Source organism: Perna viridis, chromosome 11 (assembly GCF_037379345.1).
Source record: "Perna viridis isolate PV_CMFRI_1.1 ecotype Kerala chromosome 11, ASM3737934v1, whole genome shotgun sequence".
NCBI classification, from domain to species: Eukaryota; Metazoa; Mollusca; class Bivalvia; order Mytilida; family Mytilidae; genus Perna; species Perna viridis.
In genome coordinates, this window is record NC_142455.1 from 4259281 (window position 1) to 4280200 (window position 20920).

Below are 20920 nucleotides of genomic sequence, written 5' to 3' on the forward strand. Positions count from 1 at the left end.
GTTCAAATAAGCACTGGTCCGAGGTCCAAACACATCAATTTCTGATGTAGGACCTTTGAAATATGACTTAGTCCTGGACCTATCATATTTAGGTTTACTCTTATTGAGGACCTTTCATTTGAAAGTAAATTTGAATCAAATGGAATTATAATGCTATCAAGGAGGTAGACCTAGGGTAAGGGACGTAACTCTTGAAATCGGTGATATTTTTGTATCATGCAATTTCACCAGAGCCTTTCATTTGAAACGGAACAAAATCAGTCCAAGTTACTCTAATGCTTATGTAAGATTTATGTAAATTGCTGAATACAAATGTTCAGATGATTTATAAGAGTTGTGTCCCTTACCCTAGGTCTACCTTCTTAAACACTTATTATTTTAAACTGCCCAAATTGACACCTGTGAATATTTTCACATAACAGAGTCTATGAAAAACTACAAACAAAGAAATGTTATCTGTATTTGTTTCATGTCAACACAATTAGTAAATATAAACAAAAACTTACATGGTAGAAGACAATGACAATTCATACAAGCTGCAGAATGCTGAAAAAAAAACACAGAATGAACCTTAAGGAAGCTACCAAGCAACAGAGATGGGGTTGTCATTAATCAGCTGTAATTGATTACATTTTTTCAAGTAATCATGTTAATCATTAATCACCCCAAAGTCTGATTACTTATTATTAAATTTAATCAATTACATTTCAAGATGGTTCATTCCCATTTATTCAACTTTTTGAAATTTTGATAAATAGTTACCAGGTTAAACTCAAAGTATATTAAATGTTGTATTTTTTTTCATTGTAAATATCTTTGGTTAAATTTAGGTCAAGACTGCAATATGAGTTCATATCATGATGTGTCTGATGAACTAGTTTCTTTAATTTATATCAAACCAACAAAAGAAAGAGAGGACCTAGAAGCAATCTATAATATACAAAGATGGAAAGGATACATCTACTTTTGTTATTCTGGAGACAATATGAATCCTGATGTATATAACAGCAGGAAAAAATACTCATCCTTGAGTTATATTAAACACAAGTCTAGTTCTGCCATTTAAAGTTTGATCCTTGATCTCTTTAAACACAAATGTTAAGTCACCATGTTTCAAAGAGTTCCTCAGGCCAGATTACTTACATTTGATAACAGAAGCACCTTCATCTGTGACACTGGTTTTGTCTAAATACAATACTTCTAAATTCTTCAAACCTTAAAATGAAAATGAAAATGAAATAAACTTTTTTTTTTTTAAATAAGTTTTTATTTGGGTAAGGTTTATTCTGGTTTCTCATTTACAAATTAAGAAACAAATAATTTTCTTTATTCCAGTTTGTCAAAAATTGAATTCTCTTCCAAATAACAAATTTTGAGAGATTTTCATCAACTTTTTTCAGTGAAAATTTTTATTTGTGTTCTTAACCTTTCATACTAAAAGTACGATGTATAAGACATGTGATAATTTTGAGACTGAGGTCACAAACCCACAGGTTTCAATTCAATTAATTACTGAGTATTGTTTAATTGATCAATCTACCATATTTGAAGAAATATTATCAAAAACAAAAACAAAGTTGCTCATAAATCTTATTCCTCGTAAACAAAATTTTTAAGAGGGTGTCCACGCAAAAACCAGACAGTGGGTGGCACATGACAAATTTTGTTTTAAAAAATAATTTACCTATTTCATATCACAAATACATCCTTTCTCAGTGTTGAATGTTTGAAATGTTGGAGAAATACATTTTATAGAAGGCATTGAAATTCATTGATAAAGGAAGATAACTCTTTCATTTTGTGCAAAATTTTGTTGCTTTCTTAAGGAACTTTAAAATCCTGTTCTGAGCCATCCATTGTTGATTCAAAAAAATATTTGTACTATTGGACATACATATGATATAAACATTACATACAAAAAAAATTCTGTGTGATAAAATTCACCATGTCCCCCCCCCCCAAAATCATAGGATCTGCCTGGTTTCTAAATGGACAGCCTCTTAAAATCAGAGATCAAGGTGACATAGCATTCCCTAGTGATGGTTTAGAGAGAATGCCATGCCCTCCTCTTTCTGATGGATTAGTACCTTGCATTTTACTGTCAATTTTTCACAAACTACAATTAAATGTACATTAATTGGATTGAAATTGATAACTCAGTGGCGGATTCAGACTAGGGTGTGGCGGGCGCGCACCCCCCTAAAATTTGCAAAGCATGGGTTGTTAAAGGTAGATTTAGGCGGTTTTAGGTTGAATAGGTTAAAACTTTAATTTCTCGCTAATTTTACCACATTGCACCCAGTCTAGAAGAATATATATAAAAAAAAAATTAACCTAAAAAATTTTAACTGTTCACCCCCACAAATCTATAATCCTGGATCCACCCCTGTAACTATTCCACTCATTACCTTCCAGATAAAACATTCCTTCATCTGTGACATGGGTATTTCCTAACATCAGTTTCTTTAACCTTAAAGAACATTAGAAATTGATAGAATACTACACAAAAAAGCTTTCTTCTGCAACAGAAACAAAATTTTGCACATTTCATATTAAATTTAATAAAACATGAAAATGAAGTTGTATATGTTGTCATTCTATGGTTACATGTATATCCCACTCATACAACAAGTTGATTTTCGCCAGCATGAACAATCACTTAAAATGTAATACACTGTCTATATAAAGCAACACTAAACTGAAACCAATCCATCCATTTGAAGCCAAAATAATTGCAACAAAATTCGGATGGACAGACGAGGTGATTGCAATGTGCCACCCATTTGTTGAGTGGGGGTATAATTTCATATGATAATGTCATCTTAGTTCTGCTCATGTGCAATGAATCTATAACCCTAGTTAATCATTTCATTATTTTAAATATTAGACAAAACAAATATGGCATAAATATACAATAGACTTTCCTGTATTACATGTGTATATTGTTTAATCAGAATATATTGTACATGTACAAAGGATTCCACTAAAATGCAGAGTTTCATAGATTCCCTCTTTTATTGTGTACTGGATTTGACATCATGAGAGCAACATGGCTGCATTTCTAGAGACGCAGCAGACCCCACCAGTGGACTTGATCCATACTCCAAATTTTTGCAGAATCTTCACTCCCCTACATAAATTTTAAGGTTTCTGAGTATTTTTTTAAGTTATTTGGTTTATTTACGATTTTCTTTGTCTAGTCTTTGTGTCAAGAATGTAAATAAATTGTTTCTTGTTTTTATCTTTGTCTCATTGTTTAATTAGCACTCCAGATAAGAATCATGCAAAATGTGATTCATGGCTGGAAAGCCTACATATTTTTATTTTTGATATTTTGTCCAAAATGTTATACTAAACAGAAAGTAACATGTAGCTTTTCATATAACCCTTGTTCTTAGGAGATACACATTATATTATAGGATGTACTATAAAACAGCAAATTAAGGGAGATAACTCTGTAAATGGCACTAAAATACAACAGAAGCTATTGGATTTTCAATGTGAATTATCTTCTAATAACAGACAGATTGGAACAAATAATTATACATTTCATCACATAGACCTATAAAACAACTATCTAACAACAAAAAAAATGTGAAGCCTTTTTGGGGGTGTATCACATATAAGAGAATTTGCATGATTCTTAGCTGAAGTACTACTTAATATTCTTCAGTGAAAGAACAAACCAGTCTCTTACGTTATAATTTGTCCTACGGACTGCATACCAACATCCCCAATGTTGATATAATTAGTCAGATCCAGACTAGATAATTTAAATGCTGAAATAAATATGGACTTAAGTTTAAATAAAGGAAAAGAATAAGAATACCATATACATTCTTATGCAACATTTTTTGTAACATGAAATTTCATTGGATAACACTGTAAATACCATAATTGACTTTCTCATTTTGTAACATGGAACTTCATTGGATAACACTGTAAATTCCAAAAATGTCAGACTTTCTCAGACTGTTTGTGCAAGCAATGAGATAACTTTTTGTATTTCCAAATGACTATCATCAAAGATATATTTGATAGTTGCATTAGCATAGAGATAACCTATTGCATTTAAAGATTTGTCAGTGTCAAACTTGTGAATAGATTCTGGTTCAAATAATCAGACATTATGTTATGATGGCAACTACAAACATTTTATCACTGTAGTGTAGTTTCTGCACCTTCCTCCAAAAGTTTTTTGAGATGACAAATCAAGCAAGCAGAGGGAAAAATATTAAACTTAACTTGAATAACAAATATTTTCTTTTGATGTGCGAAAATAAGCATTTGAGTACTTTTAAAAGTTTTCTTTTAAATATAACTAATACTAGTGCTGTCACTATCATATCAGAAATCTTGCTATATGATTTGTTTTTTGTCATAATTACACAATATTCTTTTAATGTGTGGAAACGAAAATTTGTTTCAGCCATCAATGTTTTAGGGGCTGGACATACCCCTTAATGCTCCCACTCCCCCTATGTACCATTACTACATGTACTTACAAACTAAGGATTTCATACCAACATCTGTTGTTGTTATTCTACTGGGTAAATTTATTGCTTGTAGTTTCATTCCTAAAATTTACACACAAACAGATTATAATCAATTACCAGATATGTCCAGTCTGTAATAATTACTTCGAGAATGAGGCATATTATCTCTTATTCTAAGACAACAAAAAGCATGCATTCATCCTGAGCAAACATGTTGAGCAAAAAAATATCAGATTTACCCAAAGAAGGGGTAGCACCAATTAAAGTTCAAATGATGACATTACTTCACTTCCCCTAACAATACACCGGATTCATACTCCCAGTTTAAAATGGAGTCTGGTTGCTCATTTACATGTTTTAGTGATTTGATTTATCTATTGTGTTTTGTGTCTTTTCTTGATTTAGTCTTTGCCTCCAAGTCTAATCATAGTCACCTTGCTTTTCTTTTCATATCAACTATGTCAGTATAAATTCTATCTTTTGAGACAAGAAAAAACATTGCACCTGTTGATATGCAAAGTATACCCACACTTGTACAGGAAGTTGATTTCCCAAAATGGCTTGCAACATATGCCCGGTCTATATAAATCAATAATCAAAATTTGAAACCAATGCATCCATAAGAGGTCTAAGTATGCCCCATTTATACTAAGCCACATGCCAAATTTGAAATCAATTTAACCATTGGGAGCCAAGAAATTTGCAACGAAATTCAGACCAGCAAACAGAAAAGGAAATTACAATATACCTGTAGCAACCACATGTTGTGGGGGTATGATACAATTACTAAACAAATAAGAGTAATCCATTGAGTTTTCTGTGTGAAAAAAAAATAAAAATCTTGGCATTCTAAAATATTATGAGTTTTCAAACCAACATTATGAACACTCCATCTATTTTTTAAACTACCATTACCAGATAAATATCCAAGAGCTGTATCTCCATTAACTTTTTCTGTGTGGGAAATCCCCAGACATGTGAGAGACTGGTTCCTTTGAAGACACAACAGGGAATCAGTAACAATATCTGTGTGGGCCACATCCAGGGTTTCTAGCATCTCTAAGTCCTGGATTCCTGACAGACCACATACCTGTACATGGAAACACTTTTAATTCAATAACATGATAACTATTTATGAATATATTTTGTCTATACTTCTGATTAAAGAAATTTAGGAGTTCAGAAACAACTATCACTTTCTCATTTATTTGATATTTACTCATATTCCCAGTTTCCAAACTTCTGTGAAGTTCTATACTTGTAAAACACTTGCTGAGCAATTGCTCAATAGAAAACAGAACAGAAATGCAACAAATACACCAGCCTATAATCTAATTATAAAAAATTTCAATCTCCAAAAGTTTTCAACAAGTGTAAACACAATTAAAGTAAGTTCTGAAAGGCCTCTTCAACACAAGTAATAAAATCCAGGGTAAGAGAAATATTATAGTACAGATTTGGTGCCAGGTAGTTATAGTCGACATAGCATCGTTACACAAATAACTTAAAGTTTATTTCTCAAGCAACAAAATCTTTCACAAAAAACAGTACAAGAACAAAGAATAAAACACCAAAGATCTTAACTACTGAAAATAAGCACATGCACCTGTTAACCCTCCTGTATAATGTGAGAAGGGGACTCCCAAAAAATCAATAGAAAGTTTACAATCATGAAAATTTGTGGGAGATTTTTGGTTGAAATTATTATGTTTTCTCTGAAAAACACAAAATGATTGAATTATCACATAAAAAATGCTTTAACATACATATTTTGTAAAAATCTTTCACATGAGTCAAGTTAAAAGTGAATATCTTGGTTGTCAGGCTAAATAAATATTTTTTTTGTTTTTTAATTATACATTATGATAATGAAAAATTACATGTGAAAAAAGAGGACTTGAGAACCAAAAACTTAGTTTAGTTGGTCTAAGCACTGTACCTTGGTTTGTTCCAGATATAATGTCTTCAAAGACTTAAAATCTGCAAAATAAAAAAATAAGTCCATTTGACCTATATGACAAATGCAATGACTTTTCATTCAGAATTGTCAACTTCCCTTTCAATTGTGGCAACATCAATTCAGCACCTGTGTATCAAGTTATCACAACTCATACATTATGCCAGCGCTTGCCGTAACTGCACAGACTTTTTACACTGCACTAGATTTCTTTCAATTAGGCTTCTAGAATAGGATTACGTTGCTGCAAGAATGAAGTCATCACTACAGAAGTTTGATGGTTGTCATCATGTACTCATCGATTGTTGCGGTGTATCCATCTGCACCACCAGAACCGATTTGTTAAACGTATCATGGTTTTCCTTTCTTCTTTCGTCTACCCCAGACTTGACTTTTTATGAACAGCTCGCAGGTGTTACTAGAAAAGCAGACGATGCTTACCCTATCGGTGCACCTGGTCCATGCTCTCAGTTTTCAGTGGAGTCCGAGTTGCTCATTTATTTTTGTTGCTTTGTATGTATTATTTTCGTTATTTAATGTTCTTTCTCGTGGTGTCTGTTTTCCATGTATGGTCTTTGTTCCTGGATTACATTATTTTGGTTCCCTTGATAACTTTTCTGATTATACTGGACATTTAAGCAGCAGTATGAATTTAATTGCCATTATAGAATATTTGAAATGATGTCATTTGGTTTCATTATCGTAATACTGATTGATATTTTTGGTCACTTATTCAATTATACAGAAAAAAGAAACAATATTCCTGATTACCAACTGCCTACAGATACATTTTTTTCTTGTTTGCACTAAATTGTACAGGTAAATTTTTTGATCAATATCAGTCCCTAAAAAGGTTGCTTTTGTGGTAATAATAAAATTAGCTTACTTTTCAAACATGGTATGATTTTCTCTGTGACAGCAGTACGGTTGAGATTAAGGTGAATTAACTCCTGAGTGGATTTCTGTAGGTAATCCTCTAATCCTGCCTCAGTAATTCCTGTATCCTCTAGGTTCAGTGAGGTCAAAGATTGTAAAGCTGAAAATAAGAAAATAATGATTTGTCAAGGATTTTTAAAATTCTTTAATGGATGAGATGTTCATGAATTTGCCAGTTCTCCTGAAGATAAAGTCACTTCTGTGTAGAGAAAATGTAAGAAATTTGTGCTTGAACTAAAAGTCCAAATTATGCTAAATATTGTGAGTTACTGGTTAACTATCAATATGGCATGTTTTATTTTGATAATTCGTGCATACCTATTTCAAACTGAAATGATAACTTTGTGTATCACGTCAGTTTGCAAAACGAAGTTTTATCAGCAATTACACAACAAAGGAATTTTGTACAAATTACAGATAATTTAGCAAATCATGTAATCAATCTGCCATCTTTGATCTTTCGAAGTTGGATTTCTGCTTGTAGGTGTACCATATAAATATCCATGTATTCCATACCTGCTATAGTTTGTAGACTTTTATTAGTGATCTGTTTACAGCACCGTAAGTTCAGATATCGTAACTTCTTCAAACCTGAAATTAAAATTATTAAATTAAATTACTACTGAGGAGTAATGGCAACAACTCTGTGAGTGTTTTATTTAATAATAATTTATCAAAAGATTCTGCATGCAAGTGTTTCAAATGTATCAAAAAAAGGGGGAAAGATCTGAATCAAACATATTGTACACCTTTAAGTACATAGAAGCAACACATAGAAATATCATCAGTAAATTGTATGTAGTTCAACATCATCCTAAGACAGGTATTTCACACATTTCTGGATAAGAAAAGGTTTCCAATCAAAAAAGACCCTGTTTTGTACCAGCCATACGGACTGAGTTGGATTTTAAGTTTGCCGGCTCATGGAAGCAATTGCCCACAGTTAGGTAATGTCACTCTAGTTGGACCCAATATTCTGACTCCCTGCCAACCAGTTGTTATTCTACCTACTATAGACCACATACTTGACAGAAAACCATCCATCATCAGCTAAAAAGATCCAACCAGGGATCAGACCTAAAACCAAGGCTCACAGAAATAATAGCACACAGTTAGGCGATGTCGACCTACTTGGACCCAATATTCTGACTCGCTGCCAAACAGTTGTTACTCTATCTCCTATGGACCACATACTTGATAGAGAAGCAGCAACTATCAGTTAAAAAGATCCAACCAGAGATCAATCCTACAACCAAGACTCGAGTCAAATACTCTACCACCAAACAAAATTGTCCAATCAAATATTTTAGGAAGCTAATCATGTGATTGCCATCTGATCAAGGGAAGACTATCTCTATCTCTTGAATATCACCATGGTAGGTGCTATAAAACTTGTTATTCATATGTATTACTTGTTATGCACTGTAGACCATTATCTGTGATGAGTGGACAAGAACATAGACTTAGCTGTGTCAACTGGTGATGATTTCTGTAAAATAAAGAATATACTGTAACTATAATTAATCAAAGTACAGAGGCACTGGAATAATAATGAGGACAAAGTTAACCAAAGATTTTAAGTAATAACTAAAAGTACATAATTAGTCTTCAACAAATATGAGATAATTACAGCTTACCGAATGTGTGATATTTTAATATACCGGTTCTGTATTAGGAATTTCCTATTCTTTTGTAATACCTGTAGGGTTTTCTTTTTCATAAAACCAAAACAAAAAAATTGAGGCTTACACGATGCTGAAAGCTTGATAATTTATGTTTTATTTTTTCAATCAGAAATGTTAACTGTTGGGATTGTTGCCTCATGTATATTTCCGTATATCTTCACTTTACTACATATATTACATATAAGTTACATTATTCAAACTCATTCATTCACTCAAAACATTTTTTTTTTATCTATTTCAATTGTTTTTATATTAAAATAAATCAAACAATTAAAATCTGCTCAATATCTTCATATTTTTACAAAATATAGAATTGTGTGAATTTTGTGATATATAACTAATAATATTTGATTGGCTGAAAATCAAGATGCATATCTTGCCTGGACCACTGAAATAACACCAAAAGAGACAGACTCAATCATACCTGTAAAACCTTCCTCTTTAGGAGGGAGACCCCCTCTTTTTGGGTTAATCTCCCTCTTTGACAAAGTCTCCCATGTGAGAGACACAAATCTCCCTCTTTCACAAAATTTTGCCCCCCCCAAATCTCCCTCCGCAGAAATATTGCACAAATTATGTTCTAAATGCCTTATTAAGTTGATATAAATACAATGTTTATGTAACTATATAAATAATAATACTCAATAATTATTGAGAAACAATCAACCAATAATTTGTACTTATTCTCAAATTTTGATTAGAAACCCTTAGTAGATTAACAAGATTATCATAAATTTTATATCTTTGTCTTACCTTTATACATATATAAAGATTTCTAGCAAAATTATCCTGTTTTCTGCGAAAAAAGGTTGTCACACTAAATCTTTCTCTTAGAAAAGCTGAAAAGAGGGAGATCTCCTCCTTTAGGCATTCAAATGGTTAACAGGTATGCTCAACACCTATGCCCACACTAAATATTATTGGCAATGTCAGAAGAAGCTTACCTTATTGCCTGGAGAAGTTCATTAGTTGTATAAGGGTAACAATCTAATACTAACTTTCTGAGATAACTGAAAAAAAATAAAATAACAAATTTTGTCCCATATACATGGTGTAAACTTATCTTGATATAGGGGGATGTCATAAGGGAGGTTATGTTAGAATAACCCAGTTGGTCAATGTTTCATACATGTCTGATATTTTGACCCAAGGTTTAAATATCGTATGATATTTTGACCCCAGGCTCAAATTTTTCACAGGGGTCAAAATATCATTTAACACTGGTACACAGGCAAATGTGCCACACATGAGAATCATATGGTTTGCATCATATGATTATCATATAAATTGAGCACCATATGATAATCATATGTTTCGGTATACATATGACTATCGCACATTTGGCTATGTATGTGCGTACAAATTCCCATGACAACATTTAAGTTCCTAGTCCCATTTTAGTTTCCCATGTGTACTCTTTTAATACCAATTATTTCAGTGATTTAAATAAGATTCCAAAAATAGAACATCCAGAAAAATTAAAAATTTAAAGCCAATGATCCAACCAGGAGCAACTAGAAATGTAAGTGCTTCACTTAGGTGTTATTCATGTGAAACCATTGAATTTGTGTATTTCTCCTTGCAAGGATCCAACGATTATTTTTTCAACAATCATTATCCCACTTCAGATAGGTAGGGTAATTCCTACATGTTTATTTATATAAAAAAATTTGTTTCTTGAGGAGGGGGGCTAGAATTAAATATTATAAAGCAACTAAACAAACAATAGCAGATAATCTTGACGGAAAAGGAAAGACTGTATTGAAATCTTGAACTCTGACATTTTTTGTGTGAACCTATGTCTTTTTTTAGCTTCTTCTTTATATTTTAACATTCATATTGTTATTACTGTTCTAACAGTGGTCTTCCTTGATTTTTACTTTATCAAAATTTAAAACACATTTGCTGACTGAGTACAATACTAATTTTAATTAAGACTTTCCTGCATACAATGGTACACTATGAAACTACAGTGAACCTGTCGAAACCAAATCCACTAAAGACTTTAAAATTTGTTTGGTTCAGACAGTTGTTTGAAATACAATTTAAATGATATAAACGGACATACATTTTCCTTATGATTATTATTGACTTTCATTTATTATTTTTTTTGTCTTAATCATGTTTTTCATGGTGGCCATAAACAAATGAAAAACATACAAGAAACATGTTTTTTTTCAGGATCTTTGATTATATGAGAAACAGGTTTTTTTCAGGATCTTCAAACATATGAGAAACAGGTTTTTTTCATGGTCTTCAAACAAATGAGAAACAGTTTTTTTCAGAATCTTCAAACAAATGAGAAACATGTTTTTCGTATGAGTTCATATGTTGCAATTTCACCTCTGTATGATCTGGATACTTGAATATTCTGGGAATAAATGATAAAATCTACTCACCATGGTATAAAAGCATTGAGTGTTTTAGGTTTTAGTAGTCTGTTCTTCAAGAGATAGTCTAGGAGTTTTTGAGCAAGATCTTCTGCAACACCAGAAAGCGACCTGATCTGATGAACAGGGTCATTTAGTCGTTGTGATATATGATTCATACAAAGATTTAATAGAGCTGCCACCTGGTGAGCTAGTGGTGAATGAGATTCATTAGATCTACTGGTTCCTGGTTTGTCCTGAGCTGGTACTTGAAATCTCTGTCTGGCTTTCTCAGCTTGAATAAAATTCAATTCAATTGAATAAGAAAATAAAATATACAGTAAGATGGACAGAGAGAAAAATGTCATGGAGACAGAATTATAATATAAAAAGGAAAAAAAAAGGGTTTGTTTGATTTTCCTGCATGGTTAAGCAATTTTACTTACAAAACCAATCAATAGAACTATTTAGCAGATCGATGACTGAATAATCTCTGATGGACCGCTGATTGATGACTGATCTGATCAAGGCTTTGTTTTGTAAAATGAAGGATGATTGATTCATGTAAAATTCAGAATTTTCATTAGAGTGAATCCAATATAATACCATGTTAAATTTTCCTTAAAATTTTAAATATTAATTCAACATTTTTTTATTTATAAGAAAACTTTTGTTAAGGAAAAATAATTAAATTTGTGTCTTAAGTTAATTTATTTAGTATATGTAAAAATGGTAAATCGAAACAAACCAATATGCAAAATATATTAACCATTCATCAGTCATGTGATGAAAACAAAAATGATCACTGGTTATACAGACAGGTTTGATGGCTTAGAAAATATTCAGTGACCCATTATGGATCGCAATTATAGTTGCAGGGGATTGGTTCAGGTACTGTTTCTCTTCAATATTCATACACACAACATGTACAACTTAGAAAGTCTTTCAAATATCCTCAAAATACAATTCTGTTAACAAGATGTTCCATTATGTACAATTTTCAAGTGCCTGAAAATGGTCAATTATTTTTTTCTGTTGAGTCTTATTGTCTATGACAGCAGCAGGAAAAGATGTGTTTGTGTATTTTCTTCAAATACAGATATTGAAGTTAAAAATGTCTAAACTGACCCCTTGAACTGTATATATTATTCAGGTACTGTAAATATATTAGTTTTCATAGTTGCTACTTTTTGCAGATTCTGTCAAATGAAAATATTAGCAGGTATCATTTCTCTCCGTTTAAAAAAAAAGCATTACTGCTATACAAAATTAAAAGCCATTTAGCAGGTACAGTTATTTGTTTTTGTTTTCTGTCCATCATGAAAATAGTGAAAATTGATACGTTTACAGTATTAAATTTACCCAGGTTCAAAGTACATTTTTACTTGATATGAAGGGACTTTCAAAGTGTCTACTTAAGGAGGTAGACCTAGGATAAGGGACAACACTCTTAAAAATCATTGGAACATTTGTATTCAGCATTTTACATCAATCTCATGTAAGCACCAAAGTAACTTGGATTGATTTCATTCTGTTTCAAATGAAAGCTTGATAGGCTTTGGTAAATTGAATATGATACAAACATATCACTGATTTCAAAAGTTTTGTCCCTTACCATAGGTCTACCTCCTTAAGAAAGTTGTCTAGTTTAAAAAGATTTCAATCTGGATGGGTAATCACTGAATCATCATTTTTGGTAGGCAAAATCTTTATGTACGCACTACATGTAGATTAAAATATGGCATTAAAACAATTTATTTGGCATTTTCATAGGCAGATTCAAAGGGGGGGGGCCACCTTATGTATTTGAAAATTTATGAAAATAACATATAAATGCATAGAAAAGTGTTTGACAAAGATTCTGGGCCCCACTTACACTACTGTCAATCGAAATTTTAATTTCTCCACTCTTCACAGTGGAGTCACTCATGTCCTCCACTGTGACTCCACTGTGACTCCACCAAAGTAAAAACCAAGATAAAATTGCCCAATTTTAATAGTTTTCAATATTTTTTCTCTGTCCTTTACAGAAATGTTATTATATATTATTATATCTTGGCATGAAGACAGGAGAAGTTAATTACAGACAATTTTTGAAATGATGACTCCACTGTGGAGAGTGGAGACACTGTGACTCCACTCAAAATATCTCCACTGTGGAGAGTGGATCTCCTCAATGAAGAGCTACATGTAGATGTATGCTTTAGTGGATTAAAGATTTTATACCTGCCAATTCTCTGGCTGGTCTGTTGTGATGTGCTACATCATGTTCAGGATGCCCATCTCCTAATCGCATACCAACTCCTTCAAATGCTTGACCGTGCATACCTCCACCTAAGAAAAAAGAGTTTATACATGTACATTGTAACATAAGAAAGAGAAGTTGAAAATTCAAGTACAATTCTTTAGCAGTGAAAAAAATTAGCAGTAGACCTACGAACCAAGTCTATGTAATATCAAGCAGGTCTATGATGAAATTGGCTCAATTTCCTTTGAAATACAGTGCGGTCTACATAAATTTATGATGGGTCTATGTTGACCAAAAATTAAGTTTCTAACACTGCTTTAGACTAAAAACTTTTACTTGGGGCTAGCAGTATTCTCATAAAAAAAAACACACATTTGGGTTGCACTAAAAGAAAAAAAGATAAAAATTTCAAATTTCGATCAATTTGGTTTTAAGCTCTTTAAATCAAATGCAAATTTCCTCAACTAAACATGTGAAAATTGAAATGTGCTCATTTTACTTAAAAAAAATAAGTACCTCATTGGGAAATCAGTAGTTATAAAAATAATGTCCTTTAATTCTAACCCTAGAAAAGTCTAGTAAGACCTACTGTGAAAGTACTTTAATTCATGGAGACCAATTTTGTGGATTCAGGAAGAAGCACAAGTTCATGGATTCTTGAATTCGTGGTTATGAGTTTTTCAGTGTAAATATCAATGGCAATCTCCTTTTGATGCGAACTAAATTTTATGGTGTGAAAACCATAAAAATTGATACCCACGAAACAATAGTACTTTCACAGTATCAAGACCAGTTGGGCTATTAAAACAGGACAGAAGTTCTCCAAAAAACAAATACATGAAGCCTGCAGATAAATATTAGATCTTACCGCCACCAAAACCTGGAAAACCGTGATCCATTCCATGATGTCCACCTCCAGCAAACCCAGGCATGCCAGGGGGTCCTCCAAATCCAGGCATGCCTGGAAGAGGCTGACCCATGCCCTGTAACCCTTGACCTATACCCATTCCTTGACCCATACCAGGGATGTTGTGCAGGGCTGGTGGAATTCCATGATGGTGAGGGTCATCTTCGTCATCACTACTATCACCCACGCCAAGGTCAGGGGCTGCTACACCAGCTTCATTACCAACAGGAAATGATGGTTCAGATGAATTCTCATCTGAAAAAAAAAAAGAAAACATTATGAGAAAAAGAATCATCAGCTTTTAAAACAAAAGTGTATATGTCATGCCTTATATTGCAAATTCAAGGGCCAAAATCTTTCAAGACATATAAAACAAATATATTGGTAGCTATTTATAAACCAAAATGGTAAATTCATGATTTAAAATGCAAAAAATGAGGGCAACTTTATAAGTCTACCAAGAGAAGGATTAAAATAAAAATAAGTCTTGTTTTGTTCCTGAATCCTGTAATTAATTTGCTATGGTTCATTTTTATTCTATTGTTTTGACTTGATGTAAAAATATGCCAATTACATCATAAAAAAAACAAAGTATGTTTTGTGATGTTCCAACCACCAAAGGGTAGCAAATAATTAAATTAATTTAATAAGTGCAAAAGGTTAACCATCTAATCTGTGGCCTTCACCCCAGTTGGCACTGCTTGAAACTTCCATGGGAACATTATCATCAACAGGAGATGATTCTTTGTGAAAGTTTTGGAAGACTTCTAAAATACAAAACAAATATATAGTCTAAGATGATAAAAAGGCATTCAGAAAACATCCAAATATATGTTTATTTGCCAACATCTTATATGAAGGTTTTCCTAAAAGATTTTGATGAAGACTTTGTTAAAGTTGCCTGTTTAGGCAATAAAATAATTAAATAATTAAATCCCTTAAGTGGACAGGAAATGTCTAGAATTAACGTAAGAACATATGTAGACTATGTGTTCAGAACTAACAAAAATGTCATGAAAAACTTGTGTATAAATATCATTTTGTAAAATTTCCATATGGTTTCTAAAAATAAAAGGCATCATATAATTATTGTGTACATTTCTTAATGTTTTTTTTTCATTTTTGACAAAAATGCTATATTAATTTTTGTGATTTTTTACAAACATTGATGACGTCTAAATTTCCTGAATACGAGCTTTACTTTTTGCAATTTAAGGTCAGTTTCTTTTTTCAAAGTAATTTTATCTTGACAGTTATTTCTGAATTTACAACTACAATGACAATAATGTCCTTTTTTAAAGGCTACTATTATGAGTCTCGCAAAGACAGGAATTTACAGTATATAATTATAATTTAATTTGTAACAACTATTCTGATTGGTTGGTTCTCCTTGAGCAAACCATGTTATTTTGTTTAACCTGGTGTTGTGCTATGATGTCTTTAATGTTGATTGGTCCACACTTCGGAATTGATTTATTTGGACTGTCCTCCATTAGAAATTTAATTATAATGAAAGTTTCTGATATTTTAACAAATTACACACAATTACTGGGTTTGGGCCATTTTACACATTTTATAAACCACTTCAAGCATGACTATGGTGACACAGATGAAGATTACAGCAACAACTGCAATTTTTTTGTGGTCGTATACAAATGTGAAAAGTTTGCACACAATGGATCACAGACCTCAGGACAGACAAACAGATGGATAACTGACAAACAACAAACATATTAAGTAAGGACAAAAGCTAACTCTGAACTTTAGCCTATAAGGTGAATCCTATATGTACCAACCTGCTGACCCTGAGATGGCCTGCTTGATTTCTTTCTTCTGTATCACTAAAGACCCAGAAGGAGTCAATCCTAACTCTTGCACTGTTTTATCCATATCTTCTTGCCCATACTCTCTGTGTGGAAAAGGCTGAACAAAATATTTGAATCAAGGTGTGAAACAGAAGAAATAAGTTTTAAATTTATTGATAACTACCAATGATTATCATCAATATTGTAATATGGTAAAAAATAAGACATTAATGGAACATTAAGTGATACAATGCCACATATGGTGACATAAAAAGGATGGCAAAATGTTCAAAATGACTTTTTTTGTTGAAAAATGAACTTAACTGTATTTTGTTACACTAAAAAAAAGATGAACAATGAAGAAGTTTGACGCCTTTTTGTTGGTAAAGTTATTGATACTATACGAAAACTTTAGTTTGTGAAGTACCAATATTTGTCATTTTCATTGACATATGAAATAGCCAATGTACATTTTTTTGTTGCAATGGCTTTAGACAGAACATTTTCATGCAGTAAGAACCAAGTAAAAAGTTTGAGTTATCAATAATTAAACACAAAAAAATATACTTGGGGGACTGAGGAAAAACAGGCCTTTGGTAAGTGGATTTCAGTTTTCATGGTGCTGATGGATACACCATAACGATCAACAAGTTCATGATGACGACCATAAAACTTCTGTAGTGATGACTTCAATCTTGTAGCAACATAACCCTGTTCCAGAAGCCTATCCATCAGAGTTCTAGCACGATACAAAAAGTCTGCGTACTTTCGGCAAGTTCTGGCATAACGTATGAGTTGTGATATGAACACTCCATACACAGGAGCCGAAGGGATGTTGCCACAGATGAAAGGAAAGTTGACAATTCTGAATGAAAAGTCATCACGTTTGTCGTAAAGTTTGATCTTTTTTTTGAAGTTTGTTCCTTTACCATCGATTTCTAAGTGTAGGTCAAGATATGAGGCTGACTTCACAGTGTCTGTAGTATCCTTTATCTCAAGTTCTTTTGGGTAGATGCAATGTATCAAATCCCCGAAATTAGGATTGTTTAAAGATAATATGTCATCTATATAGCGGAAACTGAGATTGAAGGATCTAGCCAACAATATTCTTTCTTTCTGATCAGATCAGCTATAAAGTCAGCCTCATAAGCGTGAAGGAATAGGTCAGCAAGTAAAGGATCACAATTTGTTCCCATTGGAATGCCGACTGTTTGTTTAAAAACACATCCACCACACTGGACAAATATGTTGTCAATTAAAAATTCCAGCATTTTGTAAACATCTTCCTCTGTATATTTGGAAGATGAATTGGAATTATTTCTTACAAAGTATGAGGAATCTCTACCAAGAACTATATATTTGTATCTAGGTGTACCATCTTTTTTGGAAAAACAACGATGTATAATGTTTTTAAGTCGGGATTTTAACTGAGTATGGGGAATAGAAGTATACAGTGTTGAAAAATCATAGGTTTTAATGCTATTATATTCAGATAATAGTCTTGAACTGATTGTCTCCAAAAGATCTTTCGAATTTTTCAGGATTCACATTGAATTAATACCACTACGGGAGTAACAAGTGTTGTGGTAGGACTGTAGACCCTCTTTGACAGTTGTGAGTATAGAAGTTAAAAGTTTTGAAAGAGGTTTGGTGGTACATTTTCCAGATCCAGCTATGAAACGTTGTTTGTATGGATTCTTGTGAAGTTTAGGAATCCAGTACATAGACGGTAAATCACAATCATCGTCCTTGGTAGAAAGACCAAAAGAGGATAGCACAGATTTATGGTTTTCCACAATCTCTTCTTTGGAGAGAGTGGTAGCAGTGTAGGTCTTATCACTGCTATTATTTTCTACATCTACCTCTGATAATAAACATTGGATATAAAACGTTTTGCAGACAAAAACAATGTTGTTTTGGGCTTTGTCTGCTGGTACGACAACATATTTGTCATGTATAGTAGACATGTTTTTGCTACATCGGGGTCTTTGAAAACTGATGTAGCCTTGGCACTCATTGACCTACTTAAAACTTTCATTTGTTTCAAAATCAAAGACCTCACGGCCTTCAACCACTCTGACAGAGAATCAATGTCTTCTTGTTCTCGTATACACTGTAAACATATTAATTTTCGCAGTATTAAAATCTTTGTTATTCATTTTTTGCTGCAGGCAGATTAGTGTGAAAAAAATACCAATGAAATGGGTTTATAACACAATACTGTAAAACCAAGAAAAATTGGGATCCAATAAATTTAGCTGTAAATCAAATAACCAGTGTAAGAAACAGCAAACTGAGCCAGTTCTGCTGGAATTAAGCAATCTTCTACAGACAAACTGCAACTATATGTATACCATTTTTGTTTTTTTTTTGCAAAATGTTTTGATTGAAGAAAATAACCCTCAATTAGCAGCATTTTTACTGTTCTCAGAGCCTTGGTTTTACTCAAACTAGTTTAGTACATGTTGTACTAATATAGTGCATGCTACACTTACATGTATTATAATTTTTTCTCTTATTAGAGCCTTACCTGGAGAGCTGTAATATGGTACAGGCTACATTTATTATCAGTTTCTCTGGTTTAAAGAGCCTTTATGACACTACTGTAATTTAATGATGAAATCCCTGCATACACATAATAAATGCAAGCTACAGTTGGTATCAATGATTTTATCATTACATACCTGGATAGCCGTAATAGGGTGCATGCTATGGTTTGTATCTGTGATTTTATTATAACTTACCTGGATAGCTGTAACAGGGTGCATGCTACAGGTTTGTATCTGTGATTTTATTACAACTTACCTGGATAGCCGTAATAGGGTGGATGCTACTATTCGTATCTGGGATTTTGTTATAACTTACCTGGGTAGCTGTAATCGGGTGCATGCTACAATAACATGTATTATCAACTTCTCTCATTTTTAGAGCCTTACCTGGATAGCTGTTATAGGGTGCATGCTACAGTTCATATCAGTGATTTTATCATAACTTACCTGGATAGCTGTAATTGGGTGCATGCTGCGATTGTTATCTGTAATATATTTCCATACATCTTTATATGCAGCAGTAGCAGGAAAAGTCTGCTTTAGGAAAGTTCCATCCAACATTCTTATCTGCAAAATTTAGACGCTATACATATATATAATATATAAATTTTGTAAAGGTACATTTTCATCCAATTTCAGAATCAATTTTGATCTTGAACTTTGTGAAATTTTGGTAATCTTAAGATCTCTTTACACAGCATCTTGTTGTTTTAATACTGATGAAGGATATTAATTATCCGAAGTATTTATTGTTATTTTTAACATCATTTAGTGTTGAACAAATTTAACATTTATTTTATATTTTTGTTATGTTCTGCATCGTTTCTAATGATCAATCAACCTGTATGATTGATGGTTGGCTATTATTCAGACAGTTTATAATATATATATAATGAGAAAAGGTATGATGTATATGTCATAGATACAAAAACTCCACCAGGTACCAGGTACATGTATATCTTTGCCTGATGAACTAATATTATCATTAATTTTTTAACAATTGGACAAAAACCCATACTGGAATGTGATGAATAGTTTTCATGCATAACTGGTGTCTCTATTGTCATAAACTGCACCCACAGGAATAATTCTGTGTTAACCAAGTCTAACCTGGGTGTAAAACTGTTTGACACTTACAAATGGGATGTTTTGTATCAAATCAGAAGAAAATCACTACAACACAGAGTGTTTCATTAAAATCAATAACCAACCTGGGTGATAAAGAATACAACTTACTTGAATATGTTGCAGGTACAAACTGGTTGTAATCATGGTAATTATCAGAAGTGGCAAAAAGTTACTAACAAAAAAAAACACTAAAAAGCATACAGAACTATAAGTTGTTTTGAAATTCTACCTTGAGCAAGCATTTATCATGAGACGAAGTAGATGGTGCTGGTGTGGCAGTCACAGCTTGTTTCTCCTGTTTTGGTTCCTCTTGTCTGGTTCCTGGTTGGTTGTGTGTTGTTTTCTGTTTCTCACGGTCTTCAGCTATTTCCTTTAAAATTCTGGCATGATCCTATATATAGAAATATTTTAGACATTTTCACACTATAACAATGATATTTATCAGGCACTTAAAGAACTCATGAATAATAATGAGAACAAATCTAAATATATACAAAATAACGGCAGCTTTAAAGTAGACAGAAAACATCAAAATGAGCCTGACAGGGCGAGACAGAAAGATTCATAAGGGCAAGATAGAAGGATTCAATAGGGCAAGACAGAAGGAAGGATTCAATAGGGCTTGTTAGTCTCATTCTTGATATACATGTATTTTTTATCTGAAACATTTACTATTAAAAGACCAATTTTTATTTAGTTTACTCCTTCTGGATACATCAATATGATGAAAAGTTATCAAAGCTTTCTATATTCTGTTATTACCAAATTATTGTAGTGGAGAAACAGAACGCATCATTATATTTTCATCATATTTAAACAGAAGTGGTCTTGATTGATAAG

The 20920-nt window shown here is 32.4% G+C and overlaps 1 protein-coding gene across 3 annotated transcripts in view; it reads right to left on the bottom strand.

Moving 5' to 3' along the window:
• Positions 1-20920, bottom strand: part of LOC148602389 (uncharacterized) — a 29426-nt gene that overhangs the window by 4035 nt on the left and 4471 nt on the right. For all 3 annotated transcript variants that reach the window (XM_088551982.1, XM_088551983.1, XM_088551981.1), the window contains exons 5-22: positions 20310-20471; positions 19400-19519; positions 16395-16521; positions 15264-15365; positions 14560-14853; positions 13670-13777; positions 11474-11738; positions 10019-10084; positions 8802-8878; positions 7906-7980; positions 7340-7489; positions 6436-6476; positions 5412-5586; positions 4506-4577; positions 3698-3779; positions 2409-2470; positions 1144-1215; positions 507-546 (exon numbers count right to left, since the gene is read on the bottom strand). In XM_088551982.1, coding sequence (XP_088408108.1) covers positions 507-546; positions 1144-1215; positions 2409-2470; positions 3698-3779; positions 4506-4577; positions 5412-5586; positions 6436-6476; positions 7340-7489; positions 7906-7980; positions 8802-8878; positions 10019-10084; positions 11474-11738; positions 13670-13777; positions 14560-14853; positions 15264-15365; positions 16395-16521; positions 19400-19519; positions 20310-20471 — 2090 coding nt within the window. The remainder of the gene's footprint in view (positions 1-506; positions 547-1143; positions 1216-2408; positions 2471-3697; positions 3780-4505; positions 4578-5411; positions 5587-6435; positions 6477-7339; positions 7490-7905; positions 7981-8801; positions 8879-10018; positions 10085-11473; positions 11739-13669; positions 13778-14559; positions 14854-15263; positions 15366-16394; positions 16522-19399; positions 19520-20309; positions 20472-20920) is intronic.